Raw genomic sequence first — 23215 nt, forward strand, 5'->3', positions numbered from 1 at the left:
TCTTGGCCAGCCCTAAGGGTCCCATCTGCATCTCATCATTACTGAGGAGTGTGCTCCCATCACCCAATCAAGCATCCAGCCAGAGCAGGGTCATGATATATTTTACCATATTAACATGCCATTGTGTGTTATGCCTGATGTAAAGACTCTCATCTCTGCGAGCCTACCACACAGATTTAATACTTGTCATTTTTAGGGCATACCTAACAATGCGTTTTCTTTCTCTCTCTCTTCCCCCCCCCCCCCCCCCATCTGTCCCTCTGAGTTACATGTTGATCCTGGGATTGAGATGCTGGCCTCTTTTGCCCCTCGGACCTGCTTGATCCATCCTGGTGCCCTGTGTCTGGTCAGAGTTTTATCGCCCCACTCCTGTGAAGGACGGCCCCATGAGGACAGTTGAGGGTTATACCTGTTAAAACTGTTAATATTATAGTCAGGCTGTCTGTTGTTGCCCAAATGAGGATGGGTTCCCTTTTGAGTCTGGTTCCTCTCGAGGTTTCTTCCTCATGTCATCTGAGGGAGTTTTTCCTTGCCACCGTCGCCACAGGCTTGCTCATTGGGGATAGATTAGGGATAAAATTAGCTCATGTTTTAAGTCGTTCAAATTCTGTAAAGCTGCTTTGCGACAATGTTTATTGTTAAAAGCGCTGTACAAATAAACTTGATTTGATTTGATTCTTTGAAGATCTTCGTAGCTCGTGAGAAGAAAGTTCTGATCGGACAGGTTAGGACGGTCCAGCCGCTCCCAACACCAATAAAACTGCCTTTTGGTTGCAATCTAGTACGTACTAAAAGAATGACCTGAGAAAAACCGGTTTATAACTCACTTGAGTTAAAAGCGCGCGTGTTTCCTGGAGTCCACCATGATCAAGGGTGGATAGAAGGAGGAGAACGTTCTAAAACATGTCTCTTGCAGGAAAGAGTCGTGGTTTCGGACGGTCCGATGGTGAGCGTCCCTTTATGGTCTGTCCTCCGCTGAGTTCAGACACCAGAGACAAAGAAAATGGTGTTTCCAAGTCTCTTATGTGAAACCTGAGGAATGATGTACGTGATCCCGCCCAGGCGTGACGTAGTCAATGCAGAAGTATAGTTCTTAGACACAAGATGGCGGCATGATACCTACATTTCCCCTTTTGGTCTCAGGGGTATAATGGAGTCGTAGCACTGAGAGCACCGTACCGTATCATCACCGTGTCCTTAGTCCTTGAGGTAGACTTGTTCTGCACAGTTCATGGTGTCCTGTGAAGACTGTGTAAACTTGTGAGTTCCAGTGAGACAGTTGGAGGTAGAGGCACTTGAGCATATAATCACCATAGGCACTTTGGGCATATAATCACTATCTAACTAGATTAGGGTTACTTCAAAGTTCAAACAGTGAACATTATATATTTTTCCAGTGAAGACTACATATATACTTCATTTCAGTGCAGGCTACATATATACTTCATTTCAGTGAACACTACATATATATATTTCATTTTCTACTCAAAAAAAAAAAAACAAGAAAAGAGAGGAAGTGGAGTAGAGAAAAGAAGTGTTAGTGTTTAGGGTGTTAAACCTAATCTTCTGGCAAAGTAACCGCAGCAGATGTTTTGGCCAGAAAGCGTGCGCTACTATGGCCGAAGCTGTCAGGAACGCAGACTCCTTTATCCAGCTTGGCGTATAGCGTCGCTATTCGTTTGTGTAGCATGCATGCGATACCAGCAGAAAAGACCCAGCCACAGAGAAGTAGTCCCAAAACAATCAGACTTGGGGCAGATTTGAGGTCAAGTAACCCTCTGATCCGAGTTTGGGAGACTATGGTTGAAATTCCATTCTGATCTAAACTAAATTTTACCATTTTGGTCCCTTCAACCAGCAATTGCTGTTGGAGGGTGTTACTGATCTCAAGATCATAACCTTCGAATGCATCTATCATCTCAATCTCCGAATCGTACCTGTCAGTACTAAGATGGTGTAGGGTGATGTCACCTATGTGAATGGTGGCTCCCTGTGGTACACTAAGGAACACTGTTTGGTTTGGGATCTTCATTCTTGTGGCTGTGTGGTGCTGGTTGTATGACATCAAGATTTCAGTTTTCGGGGTGTTAACAACCCACCGACTACCAGCTCTTCCTACTCTAGTTTCCATATCCTCGTCCTTTGCGGACATTTGACCTACACACTTTTGTTCGGGCGCTTTCGCCCTCAGACCGCACAGGCGATCCATAGTGTCTCTAATAAATGGGTTGCTTGGGCAGACCCAGTGGATGTCTTTAGTGGAGGTGCACATCTCTAGGTTGGGAATAAAATAGACAGAGGGGTTGTCGTCATGGTATGCTACCATGGGTGGTGTTTGTATGCGTATACGGACATTGTCCTTTCAGAAACCTACATTGAGGACAGACTTGAGTCTATATATGTTGTTTCTCTCAATGATGGGTAGATTTAGTATGAAACTTATCTCGGAATCTTGTGGACTCACAAAAATGGGAATAGCACTGCTGAGACTATATGCCAGGTGTATTTGCGAGGAATGCACGTCTCTAGTAGTAGTAGTGGATTGTAGTATATTCTCTACCAAGCTAAGGGGTGTGAGATACGATGGAACCTTGCCACTACTCAGGGAACTAATTGAGTCACCTACTTCTCTAAGCAGGTCTTGCATTAAATCCCTTATTTCTCTGACATATTTGATCTCATTCTTGATTCTTCCAGCCAATTTGTCTACAGTCTGCATAGTGTTATGGATTAGATCAGTATGCAGGTTAACGGTTAGTATAGTTCCCTGCAGGGATCTGCCTAAGCCCTGCAGCTCATGTTGTTGGATAAGCAGTTTCTCTCGGATCTCTGGCATTTCCTTTTTCAGAATGCTAACTTCTTTTTTCAGCGTATTCAAACTGACTGTGTTGGCTGCAGAGAGACCAATAGAAAACAAGGATCCAATGGCAGATGCACCGATAATTAAACCCCCGAGGAACCTTTTCTGATGTGTCTTACCACTCAGTTCTTCCTCGGTGACTATGAATTTCTGTAACTGTTCTAGCATGTGGGTAGTGGTGCGTTTAGCGTGTACAACTACATTAGATATCTCGCCATTTGGTCCGTTATCGTCGCTCGAAAGTATCAGTGACCTGAAGTGTTTACGGTATACGACCCATGGGTCTAGTCGGGTGTATACCCGTTGAGTGTGGATGCGACAGTTTGTAAGAAGGAACCCAGGAGCCTCCTGCAGGATGATGCCAGCTGGGGGGCCAGGCTCCACCACCTCACTTGACTGACTCAATTGTAGGGTGAGGAGGATGCACAGGATTCCGAGGGAGTCCATTCTGTAACATACAGAAGGATTTTCTTTTATTTTATTGGGTTGATACATATGATCGGGAGTGTTAGCATATGCTTAAAGATAAGTGATGCCTACAAGCTAAGTAGACAGGATGGGCCTAGCTATCATCCACCCCCTTTTGGAGTGAGGACTGTTCAAAAGTTTGCTTCGATTATTATGGACCCATCGATATGAGTGTTTGATTAGGTCGGGGTGTCCTAATGTGATACACGACGGGGAACGGTTTTCCCACGATTGAAAGGTCTCAACCAGAATGGTAGAAACTTCTCTGAGATTCGGGCGTAGTAGGCTTTGTGTCCTACACTCAAATCGAGATTCTTTTGGGCACCTGTAAAGGTTGACTGTAGGTGGCGTCGTAGGTCGCTGACATATTGATGTGCGGTGTATGCAGTTGCGACGCTCATGTCCTCTGGTTTGTATAGGAGATGTGGGGGAAGAACCGTTTCTCGCCCAGTCATCATCTCAAAAGGTGTGACTCCAGTGGTGTGATGAGGGGTGGACCGAATGGCCATTAGCACCAAGGGAAGTTTCACATCCCAGTCTTTACCATGGTGGGTGACATACTCTTGCAGCATGCTCACAATGGTTTGAATGGCTCGCTCAACCTGACCAGAGAATTGAGGGTGGTACGCGATATCGAATTTCGCCTCAACGCCTAACATGTTCCACAGCGCAGCCATTACACTAACAGTGAAATGGGTATCTGTGTCTGAGTCGGAGTCGATGGATAGAGGGAGGTTTTTCAAAGAATTGTGGCCACTAGTGGGAGTCACGATGTCGGATGTTTCGACACCGGACTCGGTGTGCAAAGACATGAACTGAAGTTCATCAGAAATTTGATCTCGCGTGGCACTTGGTTGATTAGTGTTCACACTAATCTCATTGCAACGAGTTTGTGCATGTTTTGTGGGATCCAACGACTGTGGGATTTTGATTTGTGTAAAGCTGACTAAGTTTATATTGCAGGGCTTGGTTGGGATTGGGTCACCTTGTGAGAGCTCTGTGTCAGAGATGGTTGTGAAGACTTTAGCGCACGTGAGAGGTGCGTTTTGTGTGTTTGCGTTCGCCACCAGGGGGGGCCCTACATCCTGACCCTCGCCTGCTGTTTCAGAGGGATTTCCTCCCCCTTTCACGAGATCTACTCATGGTTCCTGGCCTAGTCATGCCAGTGGGTAGCTTTTGTCATTTTTCTCGGGCTCTTTTGTTTTATCGGTTGAGGAATTTGACTGTTCCTGTAACAGTTTCCTAAATTCAGCCAAGCAGGCCTTCAAAGAGTCCAGTTCTGAGTGGGACTCATAAGGTTGGTCTGAGTCACTGTGTTGTTCATTTCTACCTCTACGTTTAGTGTTATGGTCGGAACGCTCCTGCCATCTCTGGCCAGAGCGGGGATGACGGTCTTGCTGCCAACCGCTTTGTTCCTTATGACCCTTTTTACATGATGGGCGGTTGCCATAGTCACTATGACCTTGCCATCGGTCTCTCCTGGCCTTACCTTGCCGATTCTCCCACTCACCTTGGTGATGGTTCGGCAAGGATCGGGCTGGACCGGAATTTTTCCAGGTGGGTCCCCCTTTTGGTGCTTCACCTGCTTCTAAGGTTAGCAGGGGCTTGTCCTCACCCTGGAGGCTAAGGACTCTGGGATCATCATCGTTTCCGTTTGCGGTTTTGACAATGGTCTCCCAGGTCATTTGGGCTAGCTGCCTAGTTTCCTTCATCGAGTAGCAATTTTGCTGATACATCAGTGTGACTTGATTCCGCACGCTTGGGTGGAGGTTATGTAAGAAAGGGGATTTGAAGCCCCTATCTTCTTCTAAACCTGGTGTGTTGCTACCCTGGAAGTAGGCGGTACGTAGCCGTCTATAATATTCACGAGGTGCCTCAGACCGTTTCTGCCTAATTTGTATTGCACACAACATCGCGGAGGTTTCATCCGTGTACGGCGCATATTCTTCCCTCATGTAATTGCGAAGTTTTGAATAACTATCGCGAACGTTTGGTGGTAGTGTCTCTAAAAAGGCACGGACGCTACTACTGGAGGTCTTCCAGACCAGTTTAAGCTTCTCTCGCATTGTGGCTCTCGGTAGGTCCATCAGGCATCGGTCAATTTCTCGTAAATAATCATTTACGTTGGTTCTCTGATTATTGGGATCGAATCGCTTGATATCTTTGGCAAGTAGGTCAATTTGCTGTATGCGGAGGGCTTGGTGTGCGTCTTTACACGACTCCCTTCGCTCTCCTGAGTGCTCACTATCTGAGCTACTCTGGAATTGCTCCCGTTCCGCACGAGAGTCGTAATCTGATTCACCCGAAGGCGGATCAGGGAAGCTGTAGTGCACTGACCTAGGCGTGCTACGGGCCTGGGTTCGGGATGAGCACAGGGTGACTCCACCCTGGCTAGACGATGACGGAGTCGTGTAGCGAGTTGATGGAGGTTGGCGGGGTGCCTGGTGCTCGACCAGGTAATCCTCGGTGTCCAGTTCGGACGCCGCTTCCTGCTCTGAGCTTTGACGCATGGTTGGGGGTCTCTCACACCCCTCGCGCCCTTCTTTAGGGTTCTGCTCCTTGGCAGCCCTTCCGGTGCCTTTCTCGGCTTTCTCTAGCCTTTTGGCACACTCATCAAGGGAGTCCTTCAAGAGGCTACGCTCCCTAGATAAATCATTGACCTCGGCTGTCAGCTCGGTGTTGCTGGTGGTCAGCCTGTCAACCTCTCCGCGCAAGGATCTGATCTGTTGATCAGTATCCTGGAAGTGTAACAGGAATAGTTTACCTAGTGCATCTTGAACACTGATTGTTGTTCTCTTTGGATCTCTCATTTGTTTTATTGAGTTGATTATGCTAGCTTGGCACTCATGCCTACTCATGCCCCTAATGGTTGTCCTATCGGAGTCAGAGCAGTGAATGAGGTCTGCGATGACCTCAAAAAGGGACACGTCTTGCTCGTTGTCTCCAGTCTCTGAGACATGAGGGGATGCCATTTTATTTAGATTGGGTATTGGGTAATTAACAAATCAATTAGTTAATTATTAATCAATTAGGATTAATTAATATTAACTGTGGCGGCACGGTGGTGTAGTGGTTAGCGCTGTCGCCTCACAGCAAGAAGGTCCTGGGTTCGAGCCCCGGGGCCGGCGAGGGCCTGTCTGTGCGGAGTTTGCATGTTCTCCCCGTGTCCGCGTGGGTTTCCTCCGGGTGCTCCGGTTTCTCCCACAGTCCAAAGACATGCAGATTAGGTTAACTGGTGACTCTAAATTGACCGTAGGTGTGAATGTGAGTGTGAATGGTTGTCTGTGTCTATGTGTCAGCCCTGTGATGACCTGGCGACTTGTCCAGGGTGTACCCCGCCTTTCGCCCGTAGTCAGCTGGGATAGGCTCCAGCTTGCCTGCGACCCTGTAGAAGGATAAAGCGGCTAGAGATAATGAGATGAGAATGAGAATATTAACTGTAATTAATTAATTAATTAACAAGGTTTAATTGGTTGGAGATGTTCTCTTATCCTAAGTTATCACTAGGTTGTTAGAATTTGTGATATGGTTATCACACTCCTGTTAACTGTTTTAACACACCTGTAGTGGATCTGCTGTAACAATACTCAGAAGTCGACAAACCAATCATCCCAGCGGTGCCTCCAATAATGTAGGTGTAATTAAGGATTTGTGTATTTAAGATTTGGATAAGTGATCAATCTTTAATAATTACATAAAATCAGTCTCATTTGGATCGTTGAAGTGAATCATTCAATGAATCGATTCAATGAATCGAATCAAGGAATCATTTAATGAATCCGTGAATCGTTCAATGAATCATTTGGTGAACCGTTCAATGAATCATTTAGTCAATCATTTAATGAATCATACCATTAATCCTGGATAAATTACCAAACAGCTAGATTATGGTATCTTATCAAATTATTATTGATCACTTACCATATTACAAATTGTCTACACCTTCCTTGAATTCTTTTGACTGGGCCACTTCAGAATATCGAACAGCAGATGAGTACACACACACAGCTTTGATAATAAATGAATTTATTATACAAAGATAAAAATAATAATCAATATATACAAGCAGTGAGGTGTGTGTGTATATATATATATATATATATATATGTGTGTGTGTGTGTGTGTGTGTGTGTGTGTTAGGCCCCTAGGCCTGAGCCAAGGTGTGTGTGTATGAGGGAGCTATACAATTTGGAATGTTCTTATCTGATGTTTTGTTATGTTCGTGTGTGTGTGTGCGCGCGTGTGTGTCCGTGCCAGGACGAGCCAGAGTGTCTTATCTGCAATCTTGGAGGAGGGGACCCCTCAGGATTTAGTGAGCACGCGTTTTCTCAGTAACAAAGAAATTCCACACTCATAACATTATCAAACTCACTGAAATCTTAATAAGGTCAAAATATGAGTGAGTTAAATGCAATTAGAATGTTAGGAGAGAGAGAGAAAGACATGCACAAACTTATGGATTAACCAATTTTAAATCAATAATACCAAATAATAGAGAATCAACAATAATACACAGTGTGCACAGTTGTTCCTGAATATAATGTCACACTTGGTGAATTAATTTACTGATTAGACTAATCATTTTGCCCAGTGCCTTTCCTTACTGCAAACTTTCATCTTCTGTAGAAAGCAGAGTCTCTTCCATGGAAATGACAGGCAGGCTGGAGATTGTGCTTCGGAGAGAGAGAGAGAGCGGTTGCTCTGAAGTTTTCTTTGAAGATCTTCGTAGCTCGTGAGAAGAAAGTTCTGATCGGACAGGTTAGGACGGTCCAGCTGCTCCCAACACTAATAAAACTGCCTTTTGGTTGCAGTCTAGTACGTACTAAAAGAATGACTGAGAGAAACCGGTTTATAACTCACTTGAGTTAAAAGCGCGCATGTTTCCTGGAGTCCACCGTGATCAAGGGTGGATAGAAGGAGGAGAACGTTCTAAAATGTGTCTCTTGCAGGAAAGAGTCGTGGTTTCGGACAGTCCGATGGTGAGTGTCCCTCTATGGTCTGTCCTCCGCTGAGTTCAGACACCAGAGACAAAGAAAATGGTGTTTCCAAGTCTCTTATGTGAAACCTGAGGAATGATGTACGTGATCCCGCCCAGGCGTGACGTAGTCAATGCGGAAGTGTAGTTCTTAGACACAAGATGGTGGCATGATACCTACAACAGTGTAGTGGCTGGTTGCTTTATGTTCCAGGGTTCCCTCATGTCTGTGTTACCTTCTGTCTCTCCCCTTTTTGTTATGCTGTCATAGTCAGTTTTGCTGGAGTCCCTGCTTGCACTCAGAGCAAAATGTACCCTATTCTTACTCATTAGGTGACATTGGGCATACCTAACAACCTGCCCACCCCCCTGTCCTCGGACCTGATGTCCTACGTCTGGCTGGAGTCATCACATTGGTCCTGTGGAGGATGGCCCCATATGGACAGTCAAAAGTCGCACTTTGAAGATGGCTCTGGACCACGGGCGATTGCTCTAAGACAACGAGGGAGGCTCAGCCTCTAAAAATGACGAACATCGTATAGGATGAATTGCGCTAGGCTTATGTTATAGCCGACCTTATAACATTGCTATTTCAGATCCAGAATCATAGAAATATATGTGCTCAACCCAACTACAGTGCGAAATCATTCCCTTATAACTTTCCCCAGTTCGCCTAATGTGTGCGTGAGTTTTTCCCCCTCATGACAGCACGATGCAGCCCAGCCTCAGTGGACTTCAATGGCATTTGGGAGCTATGCGCTTGTCAATCTCAAAATGCAAGACGGTTATTGGACAAATACTGTGAAAATGCCCGCCCACGGAGTCTCACGGACTCCCAGCGTCAGTGGACTTCAACGGCATTTGGGAGCTATGCGCTTGTCAATCTCAAAATGCAAGATGGTTATTGGACAAATATTGTGAAAATGCCCGCCCACGGACTCCGAGCCTCACAGTGGGAGGGACATGGCAGTTTCCGCGAGGAGACTGGTGATTGGTGAAAGCGGCCGGATATTTTCTTTGATTGACAGCTCGTTTCAACTATAGACAGGCAGCGGTGAATCTCAGTTCAGTCCCATGTGGATTCGCAAGTGCTGTGGTGTATTGTAAGAGATCAGCTTACATTTCGATTTCATTCATTACATACGGTTTCTACCAGCTTTTTTAGTTTGTATATATTTTCATTGTAAATAAAGTGTAAATATAGTGTTGTCAAGTTTGCTATCTTAGTTCCAGAAATGTTGTTTATTTGAGTGACTGAACTTGAGGGGGCTAGTCAGCTAGCAAGAAAGCTGCACACGGATGCCAAGCATTGCTGATTTAATTTTGGCGAAGCCATTTGCCAGTCTTCCTTTCGAGGAAAACATTAAAATTAAAGAGCAGGGTAGACCAACGAAAAAGGTAGGGAATAATACTCGTTCCTTTCAGCTCTCCTGGTACGAGAAAGTGAATTGGCTAACAGCAAGTGACCCACATCAACAACAGTAAATAGGCTACTTTAGTAATATGTCATGGATGGACCAAACATATAGAATCTATTTAAAATGTTTATGCTGAGTATATTATATTGGAATATATATTTCTCTGGATATGAATTAAACATAGCTACAATTTGGAAAACATTTTTAAACAAAAACACAGCTGAGAACATTTCACACTACAGACCTGGATTAAAAGTGAAGGGTTATCAAAATTGTCAATAAAACATTTCTCAGTCAAAATAAGTAAAATATAGGGAAAGTGTCATTGAATGAAATGTGTGGCACCCAGCTCTATGTTTGGCTCCCCAAGGTCAGTGCTTGTGCCTATTCCAGAACACTCTGCTGTTACTGCTGAGGTTCCTGACAAAGAGCTGCTTTCAATAATCAATTTTTAAACAACATGCCACAATTTAAAAATATAAAATGTTAAAATATACCCCCCCAACACCACCATCATGTATATTGGACAGTAGGCTAATGGGCCAAAAGAACCTGTTATTTCACAGTTTGTGACCCTGCCAACAATCAGCCAGATCAGAGGCAAGAGTATGGGCAAAATTGATGTGTTTTTTATTTTTTCTTTTAAAATCTGGAAATATCGTAACCGACCAGCCTTCCCTGTTTGAAAGACTACCAGCCGCCACTGCTCTGGACATTTACAGTAATTCATTTATGTCTGAGGACTACAGTTGAATTGCTACCTTTAGGACTGCAGTTGTCATTCACGGTTTTGCACTCAAGTTTCCATCAATGAACAGTTTATAACTTCAACAAAAGAGACTTCATGTTAAAACTATAATGATTTTCCTGTTTTCACAGTTATACTTTGTGACTATATGGGACAGCTATAGAAGTGAATTATTTATAATCACGCTAGTATCACCCAAATGAGGATGGGTTCACTTTTGAGTCTGGTTCCTCTCAAGATTTCTTCCTCATCTCATCTGAGGGAGTTTTATTCTTGCCACTGTCGCCACAGGCTTGCTCATTGGGGATAAACTAGCAATAAAATTAGCTCATGTTTAAAGCCTTTAATTTTCTGTAAAGCTGCTTTGTGACATTGTCCAACTGTTAAAAACGCTATAGAAATAAACTTTACTATTCAGATGGCACCAGCCCACTAACTGATCTCACTAAAAAGGGAGCACCAGATCTGGTCCAGTGGACAGAGTAGTGCCAACAGATAGAGCCCTGCAGTCCCGCGGGACCCGACGCAAAGCAGTGCGGCGCGGGACAGATTTTGAAAGCTCATTGCGGGAGGGGGAGGTGATAAGCTGCAGTCCCGCTAACTAAAAACGTGTTTAAAATAAAATTTATAAATTATTAATTTATGTCTATCATATATATAATTTGTGCTGGTTATTTTATTTGGCATTAATAAAAACATTTTAAGATGCCTAAATTTGCGGATGTGGTCTAATCTCACGTACATTTCCGATTCCTTTCCGCTCTTCCGTGTTTGAGATCTCCGATCATGGCAGAAGAGCAGAGCTCCTCTAGTGAAGCTCACAGTGCTTCAGAAGTAAGTGCTGCTTTAAAAAGAAAGTGGGAGTGCGAGTGCGCAAAGAGAATGCACATTCACCTGTTCACTCTCGGAAGTGGGAGTGCGAGTGCGCAAAGAGAATGCACATTCACCTGTTCACTCTCAGAAGTGGGAGTGCGAGTGCGCAAAGCGAGAGCTGTCAATCATGAGCGCACGCAGCGCTCAACTTGGAATGTGTCAGCAGAATGTCAGAGTCTAAACAATAAACTTACAATAAACCTAACAATGCCACCTATAAATACACAACATCATGTAGATCTACATAACGTTATCTGTGCCATCTCACAGCAGTTTGCTTAGCTATTTTTAATCAGGGCAAATAGCCTTATAGCCAAAACTAGTATATGATGCTTTAATTTATGGAGATGCCTTTTGTTTACACGTGATTTCCAAATGAGGGGTATTGCAATTTTATATTAGTCTAAATGAACATCTACACCAAGTTGCAAGCATCAGGGGAAGATTATGGACGCACCAAATTTGGCTTAACGGTCATTTAATGGTGAAATGCCGTTCGCACTGTCAGCCAACTTCGGGTTGTTTCTCTGAATTCCGACAATAAACGAGACCATCTGAACACATCTGAAAACATCGTGGTTTGAACTGTGTTAGTTCAAATCAACTTGGTTCAGACCAAGTTGGTACTACAGCTTTGGGAAACAGTCGTTTTTTGGATGTTAGTTAGTTCAAACTTGCATCGTACCATATTGGTTTAATGCTAACTTGGTTGGTTGTTTGGTAAACGCACCCCTGAACGTGAGCTGTAGATATTTATGCTCAAATCCACTCAAAGTAGGGGGCGGGGCACCATCACGCTGTGTCTTTTTAAATTATATTAATTTCTTATAGGCCTACTTGTATTTCCTAGAATGTAAATGTGAGGAGTGACATATAAGCTATGTGCAATGTACAATATTCTTAATATCCACTGTAGATTTTGGTAGGTGTGTTGGGTATCTCTGTAAAGCCTCAGCTGCGCATGCCGCCTGGCAACGCGCACCCTCGCTACGTGCGCTAGGTGAAGGATCGGTCAGTGGAGAGCTCAGCTAAGCTCAGCATGTTTAATTCCCCAAGCCAATGACAAGAACTTTCTTGAGAAATAACGCGAACGTCTGCATCATGCGGGATTTGCGGGCGGGAGCGGGACTGAAAATTCTGTCCCGCGCAGACCTCTACCAACAGGCCTTCACCAAGGTAAAAGTTGCACTGTGTGGGGGGCCACTTTTACACTCCCTTGACTTCTCACTCCCTTTTATTTTACAGACGGACACATCAGACAGAGAGCTGGGGGCCATTCTGTCCCAGAAGGTGGAGGGCGAGGAACTTCCAGTGCTGTACATCAGTCACAAGCTCTTGATGCGTGAAAGTATGTACAGCACTATCGAGAAGGAGTGCCTGGCCGTCAAGTGGATGATCCTCGCCCTCTGGTACAATCTGCTGCGGTGCCCTTTCACCCACTGTTCAGACCACGTGCCCCTCCAGTGGCTTCACCACATGAAGGATGCCAATGCGCAGATCACCCGTTGGTATTCGGCCCTCCAGCCGTTTAAACTGGAGGTGGTTCACAGGTCAGGGGCACAGATGGTGGTGACAGAATTTCTGTCCTGTTGGGGGGGGTCTGCTGCAGACCAGACAGCTCCCTTGCCTGAGTCAGGCAGTGGGGGTATGTGGCAGCCAGTGGTATTCCTCCTATATCAAGGACTTACTACACATGGCATTTAGGACAAGTTTCAGTCTGGTTTTAAGCCTTGCCATAGTATTGAAAGTTATTTTAAAGTAAGACAGACACCTAAATAACTTTTCTATTCCTTGTGACACCATGAAAATATAGTTAGTTATGATGATTTTCACCCGCAATGTGATTGCAAATAATAAGCCTTTGATATTTAAAAAAAAAAACCAGAAAAAAAAACAAAGTAGCATGATCGAACAGACGGGATCTGCAGCGCCTTATGACGTAGATTGAGGAATATCCAGAAATCGGAAGTGTGTGCACAGTGTCTGAAGCCAGGACTTTTAAAGGTCCCATGGCATGAAATTTTCACTTTCTGAGGTTTTTTAACGTTAAAATGAGTTCCTCTGACCTTCTTAAGTCACCCCAGTGGCTAGAAATTTCATAATGTGTAAACCAAACTATGCCCGATATTTGAGAATGGCGCGTTGAGAAGCTCTTCCCTTGCCGACGTCAGCAAGGGAGATGATCCCCACGCCCCCCCCTCTGGATTCCCACCCACTGTATGGATTGCCCGCCCAGCTCAAAAGTTGCCACCAAACATGGAAGTTGCGCTGTACATGGATGTGACAACACAGAAAAGAGTCTGTTTTTACTGCTGACGGGAGAGCCCCTGAAGACGCAGTGGCTTAATTTTATTTACTCCAATAATACGCCGTCGAGTCTACCTAAGACGGTGTATGTTTGTCGGAAGCATTTTCCTGATGAATGTTTCCACAACTTGGGACAGTACAGGGCAGGTTTTGCACATCAACTGTCACTGAAGCCTGGGTCCGTACCAAGCATCCCTGCCGCATCAGCCACAAACAGCAAACAAGTAAGTGTATAACTGTTAAGTCGTTTTGCCGTGTTTTAAAATCGGTGCGTTAGCCTTGCAATGGCTACATTAGCTGTGCAGCTAACCGCTTCCTGCAGTTAGCCAGGTAATCTGCGCTACAAAACCAAAAAGCATGCAGCATGCTCTGTTAAACTGAGTTTAGTCTGGAAATTGACTAACTTATGAGCTTATGTTTTGCCGTGTTTTAAAATCGGTGCCACGTTAGCCTTGCAATGGCTACATTAGCTGTGCAGCTAACCGCTTCCTGCAGTTAGCCAGGTACTCTACGCTACAAAACCAAAAAGCATGCAGCATGCTCTGTTATAATAGCCAATCAAAACAGTTTTTACAAAGACACCCACATTCTTTTTTTAAGTCACTCGTTCATTTTATTTGTTTGTTTGTTCAGTAAAAACCCAAACATTTGTTGAATTTATTTCCTCGCGTTGCACCTTAATGACGTCAGCGCACGGTATTTTTCCCTTCGCGGTTTGTTCCTTCTCTCTCGCCATAGTAAGACACCCACATCCGCTTGTTCTGACCCACTGGAGGTAGCGGCACAGTGCTGTTAGCACAGAGGTAACACGTTTACATGTCATGAATATTAATGATAAGACCCGCCTCTACCCTTCCCCGCCTCCTGCTTCTCATTAGCAAAACGACGCACTGGGAAAAGCGCTGAAATGGGGCTTTCTCCCAGGAGGCTATATCTACGTGCCGAGGGTTCATTTCGAGAAAGGCTGCGGATATAACATCCGGAAACCTCCACGAGCCCGTTTAAAGCATCAACAAACCACCATGCCATGGGACCTTTAAACATAATTTTCCATCACTACCAAAGGAATACAGACAAGCCCAGTCACATAATAAACATGGCAATTTATTTAGAAATATTATGGTATTAATGCAGTATTCCTTTATGGTACTTTACAATACTGGAAAGTTTTAAAGTAATACTTGTATCTAAATAAATTCACTCTTTTCTATGACTCCATGAAAATAAAACAATCTGGAAGACAGATGGTACACTCTATTGTATACATACTCCATTACGCCTGAGAGTTGAAAATGCTTGAAAACCATGACAAACGCAGGCTTGAACAGTGGGTAGGTACTCTTAGGGTAGCTGGGAAAATATTTTTTTTAGCCTTCAGGTAATAAAATGAGTAGATCTACACTAGCACTGTTCTGATACACTGGCTGCAGTCTAGTGACTACTTTCCACTCCGATTGTCTACACTAAGCGACATATCGTTGTGTCACACTGTGCTTTGGGGAGGTCGGTATTCAGTAGGCAATTGCCAAATTAGAACAAAAACAATTATTTTATTTTGGCCTGAGTTATAACTTTTTGACAGGAATTACTATTATACTAACAATTATGTCAGTAAAAGATTCTAACAACAGCTGGTATTGGTAATTATTAATGTAAACAAAAACAGATGGTTTGTTACAATCATCCCTCCACCATGTCCACTTGTCAGCTTGCTGAGATCTGAGTGGCAGTCGCTCACCTCATTGTAGCTGTCAATGTGATGGTTCTGGTACAGCTCAAACTGGTAAGGCTCTATCCTGAGCCCTACATTCTCCCTCTCCTCTTCCTCCTCCTCTTCCCCAACTAACTCCTCTTCATTACCAATATACAAAACATGTTCAGTCATGAAGACATGTTCTGTACTGTTCTACATCATTTCCAGTTTGGTCCATTCTTGTCAGAAGGGAAGGGAATTGTTGAGTTTTCATCTCCACATCTCTTGCAATTACATCAGAAATTGAAAGTTTGTGTTAAAATCTATAAAATGACAGAGGAGACCTGTTCGTGTCGGTATCACTAAGAGTTTTTTATTGATCTCTGAAAATGATCTTTTCATGTAACTCTGCTATTCTGGTGCTTTTATGCTTGACAGCTGCTTTTGACACTGAATCATAGGATCATTGTATCAGATCTTGAACAGTGTGTAGGTATCAAATGTACTATCCTCAAATGGTTTGAGTTATATCTGTCAGATAGGAGCTTATCAGTTCACTTGGGTGAATACTCATTGACTGCAGCCCTGTTTACTTGTAGGGTCCCTCAAGGTCCTATTTTGGGCCCTGTTCTTTTTCCATTGTATATGCTGCTCTTGGAGTCCATTGCTAAGAAGTATAACATTGCATTTCATTGCTTTACTGATGATGTACAAATTAATCTGCCTTTTAAAATAAGGTATAAAGCTTCAATGCAGTCCTTGTTGGATGCTTAAAAGACACTAAAACTTGGATGGATCTAAATGTTCTCAATCTTAAAGAAAACAAGACAGAGATTGTTCTATTTGGATGACTTGATACTCTTGGCCCTCCTTTGGCTTCATACAATTAATTTTTTGTTAAAAACCTTGGTGTGATTTTTGACAGCACCCTCCACAATTATTGGTGCCCCTTGAAAAGGTAGTGAAAAGGCTTAGAAAAAAATCCATCTTTTGCTGAAGTAGCATCATCTCTCACTGGAAAAAAAAAAAGAGAAAATTCAATTGAAAAATGTTTATTTTTAAATGCGCTTTATAAATAACTTGACGAGCAGTACTGGGCACTTTTTTTTTCTTTCCTTCTCTCTCTTCATGCTTCATGTTCACCTCTGGACCTGCCTCAAAGAACACAATAGGTCAATGCATTGCCAAGACAGCCCTTAGGAAATACAGATAAAGGAATCAATTTTATGAACACCAAACAGCCTCCTCAGTAATGGACAAGGTTTTCAGAGTACAAGCAACTAAGCCAGCAATAAAATGTTTTCCTAGAACAGTTTGCAATTTGCTAGTAGTATACAGTACATACAATGATCAACTCAAGGTATCCTGGCTTTCAAATCATTGTTATGTTACATTACATTACAGGCATTGAGCAGATGCTTTTTTTCCAGAGCAACATACAATGAGCAGTTGGGGGTTAGGTGCCTTACTCAAGGGCATTCCAGCCATGGATTTTCCTGCCTGTCCAGGGAATCGAATCCACGACCCTTTGGACCCAAGGCTGCTTCTCTAACCTTTAGGCCTGGCTGTCCCCAAATTATCACTGCTGTAGTAAGAATTAATTAATGGTGGACATCCATTATGGTACTGTATGTATAGCGATTTTTAACAACAGACATTGTCACAAAGCACCTTTACAGAAAATTAAAGGCTTTAAACATGAGCTAATTTTATCCCTAATTCATCCCTCACTCACTGGCCACTTTAATGGGAACTTGTGCTTGATTCTAAGATTCCTGTTCTTAGCTGGCAGGAGTGGAACCCGATGTGGTCTTCTGCTGTTGCATGTGGAGATGCTTTTTCTGCTCCCCAGTGTTGTAAAGATTTGCTATATCCTTCCTGGCAGCTCAAACCAATCTGGCCATTTTCCTCTGACCCCTCTTATCAAAAAGATGTTTCTACCCACAGAACTGTCGCTCACTTACAGTTTTTCTCGATTGCTAGCACACATTTTCTGAAAACATGTCTCACATTCTCAGAACTCTTCACACAAATCCAAAAACTCTCACACAATTGGCAAAACCCCTCACTTTTCACTCAAAATAATACACTTCCTTCTCAAAATGCTATTTTGTTATCAAATGACATACACAGACAGTCACATGAATAAACATTCATAACAACCAGTTGAACACATTGTGCATATGGTAAAACACATTTCTCCATTGATGAGAATGGCGTAGGCCTTCTTTTTCAGTGTGGCACATCAAATAGTACGTATGTACTCTAAGCTGTGTTGTACAATAATTGTTTGCTTATTTTTTATTCACAGAATACACAAACACAGTCACAAGTACACTTTATTTTTCCCACAAGAAATGTACATACTGTGCAACTGAAACAACACAAATCCTCATCAGAGCTGTATACAAAACAGAACACTGTAGTATGTTGATTCAACAACAACAAAAAAAAACAAAAGCTAGTCTACTTCGTCCTGTCGTCTATTATGATCTGGCCACAGGACCTCATCAACATCGCATGCAATATTTTCTCTGGCCAGGCAGCATGGGAAATATCGCCTGGCATGGCGCATCCATCCATTGTATGCATCAATGGCAATGTCCCCACATGCCTCCTCCATAGCTTGGAGGAGAGGAGCACGTGCCTGTGGATGGCGTTCATACACCTTCCACCTCCAAGAGGAGAAAAAATCCTCTATGGGATTGAGGAAGGGTGAATATGGAGGCAAGTAGACTACTAGAAAATGAGGGTGGTCAGTGAACCAATTATGGACCAGAGCAGCCCTGTGAAAACTTACATTGTCCCAAATGACTACATACCTGGGCTGCTCTGGTCCATCTACCTGATCAGGTGGAATTAGTCTGTTGTGCAAAGTGTCTAAAAATGTAATTAGATGTGCTGTATTGTAGGGCCCCAGGGTAGCATGGTGATGGATGATGCCATTGCTAGTGATGGCTGCACACATGGTTACGTTCCCACCACGCTGCCCTGGGACATCAAGAATGGCACGCTGGCCGATGATGTTTCTTCCTCTCCTGCGGTGTTTTGCAAGGTTGAAACCCGCCTCATCAATAAAAATGAAGCGGTGTTCCTGTGCAGCCACCTCTAGCTCAAGAAATCTCTGAAACATACATGACAATATACTGTAAGAAATGTGTTACATCATGAAACATGATCCTTATGATGGCAATACAATGCAGTAATGAAATACTGTAAAGTAAGCAGACCATATTTTGCATTATTGAGAGTATGCATAAATTGTGGAATTGTACATCACTTACTTGCACATAGTCGTGTCTCAAGTCCTTAACTCTCTCTGTGTTGCGAGAGAATGGCACCTTATAGACCTGTTTCATTGTCATCAGGTTTTTGCGCAACACCCTGTCCACTGTTGATAGGCTCACTGTTTGAACATTGTGAAACACATCATTGTTGGCAATGATGTGCATTTGTAACTGCTTTAGAGTTATGGCCAGGGCTCGAAATTAACTTTTTTTCTTTGTGTCCCCCAGTGGTCCCGAATTCTGTGTTGTATTGTCCCGAATGGAAGCAATAGTGTCCCCATTTTTTTCCTCTCTGAAATAACCAGTGGTTAATATTATCATATGAAGTCTCATCTCATCTTATTATCTCTAGCCGCTTTATCCTGCCCTACAGGGTCGCAGGCAAGCCGGAGCCCATCCCAGCTGACCACGGGCGAAAGGCGGGGTACACCCTGGACAAGTCGCCAGGTCATCACAGGGCTGACACATAGACACAGACAACCATTCACACTCACATTCACACCTACGGTCAATTTAGAGTCACCAGTTAACCTAACCTGCATGTCTTTGGACTGTGGGGGAAACCGGAGCACCCGGAGGAAACCCACGCGGACATGGGGAGAACATGCAAACTCCACACAGAAAGGCCCTCGCCGGCCCCGGGGCTCGAACCCAGGACCTTCTTGCTGTGAGGCGACAGCGCTAACCACTACACCACCGTGCCGCCCATCATATGAAGTTACTATTATATTTGTAACTATGCGATTTTGAACCCCTTATATCATTTTTACAATAAGTCACAAGACACAAGCGACATGTCCTATACATCATCTACTTCAAAATTACAGTTATTGCATTTTCAGTTTATTAAACTTTGGCGATCTCACTGTATGAATAGATACCCGTTTATTTAAAGGGGCCAACTAGCTCATTCAGAAAATGTTTCAACTCCCTACATCTGCAGTACACTTTAGTTGAAAATAAGACCCCTTTTATGTTCATTTCATCTACTTATACCTTGAATATCTGTTGGTACTTATAAGGCCAACTTATAATTTTCACCATTACCGTTATCCATTTTTATGAACTTTCCGTTATCCATTTTTATGAACTTTCCGTTATCCATTTTATGAACTTTCGCTGCCGAAGCGTGGGTGCAAATGTTAGCAACATCAGCATAGTGGCAGGTCCGAGCCTAGCTGTGCTGCTGACTGACTAAACTTTCTGAACTAGAAAGACACCAAGAAAACTCACTTATTCTGTTGAACGGTATCTTCCGTCAATATCATCCACATCATTCCTGTTGTATTTTATAACGTGTCTAACAGTGTTCATTAAGTTCATTCAGTTGCTAGCGTTGCCTGCAGACCAGGCGATGACACTTTGGATCCTGAAGGTCCCGGAGACGTTATGTCTGGCCTTTCAGTTTCTTCCCCGTGGTCGGTCCGCTTCAACCACTTCAGCATTTTTGTTCTGGCAAGAGTCGGCGCAGCGTGTGCGGTAGCAATTCCATTCCAAGTCCATATAATGCGGACTCCGGCCGAAGATTCTAGAACAGAATGCGCTGCTCTGTAGCCTACGGATGCAGGTGCATCGAAAGTGTAGCTACTATGTATTTTTCGCTGTTAACGTTTTAAAATTAAAATTGACAAATTAGGTGAATGTCTACGTATGTGTTACGGCTTTGTAAATAATATTAATGTAGAACTTTTTTCTAGATCTGTTTTTTTTCTATTGTCCCGGGATTGTCCCAGATATGATAATTTTGTGTCCCGATGACATTTTTTATGGTCCCCGGGACATCGGGACACCGTTAGTTTCGAGCGCTGGTTATGGCATTATTTTGTCAAACCATATTGATAATTTCTGTCTCCTGTTCAGGAGAAAGGAGACGCTCCCGACCACCTCTCACTGGTAGTCTTTCAGTTCTGCAATATAAATAGAAAAATAGTGTACACATTGTGTCTGGGAATACACTAGTAGATATGTTTACCAAATATTTCAAACATTCCTCTCAGAATTTTTACAGTCCTACATACAGTAACAGTCCATATGTAATGATGTACTGCAGTACTGGCATTACTGGATCTGAGATTTCTTACCTATTGTCATTTCGAAACGTCCAAACAATGGCTGCAACAGTGAACCTACTCAAATTAGGTTGAACACGTAGCCCAGCCTCTCTCATTGTTAGGCCATGGTTGACTACGTGGTCAACCACAGTGGCTCTGATCTCATCAGAAATTACAGTCCTTTGTCGTCTTCGTCCTCTTCCATGTCCTCCTCGCCCTCCTCTCATTCTTACTCCTCTACCTCTGACTCTAACTCCAATGTTTCCATCCATGTTCACAAAGCAGAAAAACTCACCTGTTGCCCTTTCTTATATAGTTCTGATTGCTAATTGTAAAGAGGCGTGAAAGGAGTTTTCCCAGGTGATGAGGAAGTGCACATCGTATGTCAGTTGAGGTTAGAATTTTGAATGACAGAGTGTTACATGTGAAAACAGTGGTTTTCCTTGATGAAAATTGTGCCAAATGCAGAGAATTGTGTGTAGAGTTTAGAAAAAGGTGTGTTTCAGAATTGTAATTGGAGTGTTAAGCAAGAATTGCGCTTGTAGTTCAGCTGAATTGGTTCAGGGTATTGGTGCATGAGTGACATGTTGTCAAAATTTTGTCACAAGTACCAGAAATTGTGTGTTAACAATCGAGAAAAACTGTAATGTTTTTTGCATCATTCTGTGTAAACTCCTAGAGACTGTTGTGTGTGAAAACTCCAGGAGACCAGCAGTTTCTGAAATACTCAAACCAGTCCATCTGGCACCAACACCCATGCCACACAGATATCATAATTTTTCCCATTCTGATGTTTGAAGTGAACATTAACTGAAGCTCTTGATTTGTATCTGCATGATTTTATGCATTGTGCTGCTGTCAAGGGATTGGCTGATTAGATAACTGCATAAACCAGCAGGTGTATGGGCATCCCTAATAAAGTGACTGGTATGTGCCCAATTCACTGGAGGTCCCTATACCACAGGAGGTCAAACCTGGAGCCGAGACTTTGGAAATAGTATTCAGTTTGGTTTACTTGCTATGGACTATGTGTGACTCCAAGCATAAGTGAGTGAGTGTTCTGTCTCCTCAGCTTGGAGGCTGAAGGCACACTCATGGAACAACATGTTGGCTTCCCTGATCACTTTGCTCATCAGTGTTTTGCAGGGACTAAACATCTTCAGATCTAGACATCTTGCATGCTTTCATTCCAGTGTCTTGTGTAATTTCTAAGCATCATTTCCTTTGTGATCATTTTAACATTGAGGGTTTTTTTTATTATTATTCTTGCCTATTGCTTTGTCTGTGTAAGCTTATTTTGCCAACTGTAAAACATTTTTTGAGATCTTATTTGAATTTCATAGTGTTTGAATTTCTGTCATTGCTAGTTCAAGTTCCCCATGACCACCTTTGAAATGGAATGCACTAAGCTCTGCATTGGGAGCATAGAGGTCTATGGCACTTTTCAGAATGCTCTGCTAGGAAATACGTGTGGCAGTGGAGCAATAAGCAACTCTATTCTGTAATTAACAGTAATTAATTTTGGTGATATTTTTGCTGTTCTGTTTCAGCAGAATTTCCTTCCAACACAAAGGCAGAGGATTGTGAAATTGATGTTGAAAAATGCGAATGTATTCCAAAAGCGGTGACATCCACACACAAAAATTCTCCATGTCTGTGTGCAATCAGGAGGAGGCAATTCAACCATACATCTTGCAGGTAGCAGTCATTTCTCTACATCTACTGCCTTTTTATACTTGTATCTAAACCTCAGCTTTTAAACATACACATTACAAAGAAAAAGCTGCACTTTTATGTCAGTCTCTAAGTGATCATAATCATGTAACAAACTACTGTATGTACAATGACCGTCGTTTAGTTTTTCAACTGCTCAAAATATTTTTTAATAACTGCCATAAATTGTCACATTCAGTATATCTTCCCCTGCATTTACAGCTGTAACAGAAAGTGAAAGCATGCACACAGTGCAGGCACGAAACCTTGGACAATCTGCTTCTGCTGGAGCTGCGATCGAAGATGCATTCTAATTTATTTACATCCTTATTTATAACACTGCCTTATGCACACATGCAATTTCAGCTTAATCATGATATTTTATGTAAGTAATATGCAATTCTTTCTCCTGTGCACTGAATATAAAAACGCTTTACTATTAAGAGTGATGCTGAAATAATTCTGTTAAACGCATGAGAAGCATGCTGTGGACGTGCATATGCTACAGTATATGGTATTTAATAATTGTGTACATAGTAAATTCAATTCAAATTCCTTTTAATATTGTAATCAACGAGCATTTTAATATCCATTTGCGCAAAATGTGATTGTCATAAAATGCTTATTTCATATATTTTATATGTATTGAGTTTGATTTCAGAAAATGTTGATTTTCAGTGTAAAACTAAGGCATTGTGGATTATTTTATTTTATGAGGAGACATAAATGTGAAAATTTTTATTGATCTGTTTTGATGTGACACCATATTTATGAATGAAGGGAATCTGGACATTTGTCCGTGACAGATGTGGAGAGATTTTA

At 42.9% G+C, this 23215-nt stretch overlaps 1 protein-coding gene across 3 annotated transcripts in view; it reads left to right on the forward strand.

Annotated features, from left to right (window-relative positions):
• vegfd (vascular endothelial growth factor D) overlaps positions 1-22966 on the forward strand; it is an 80687-nt gene extending 57721 nt beyond the window's left edge. The window contains exons 6-7 of one of the 3 annotated variants that reach the window (XM_060911088.1): positions 22231-22378; positions 22616-22966. In XM_060911088.1, coding sequence (XP_060767071.1) covers positions 22231-22378; positions 22616-22631 — 164 coding nt within the window. In that variant the 3' untranslated portion in view covers positions 22632-22966. Of the gene's footprint in view, positions 1-22230; positions 22383-22615 lie in introns of those variants that run through there. The other 2 variants (XM_060911089.1, XM_060911090.1) reach the window with 2 other exon arrangements.
• The last annotated feature ends 249 nt before the right edge of the window (positions 22967-23215 follow it).

Source organism: Neoarius graeffei, chromosome 27, assembly GCF_027579695.1.
Source record: "Neoarius graeffei isolate fNeoGra1 chromosome 27, fNeoGra1.pri, whole genome shotgun sequence".
Classification (NCBI taxonomy): domain Eukaryota; kingdom Metazoa; phylum Chordata; class Actinopteri; order Siluriformes; family Ariidae; genus Neoarius; species Neoarius graeffei.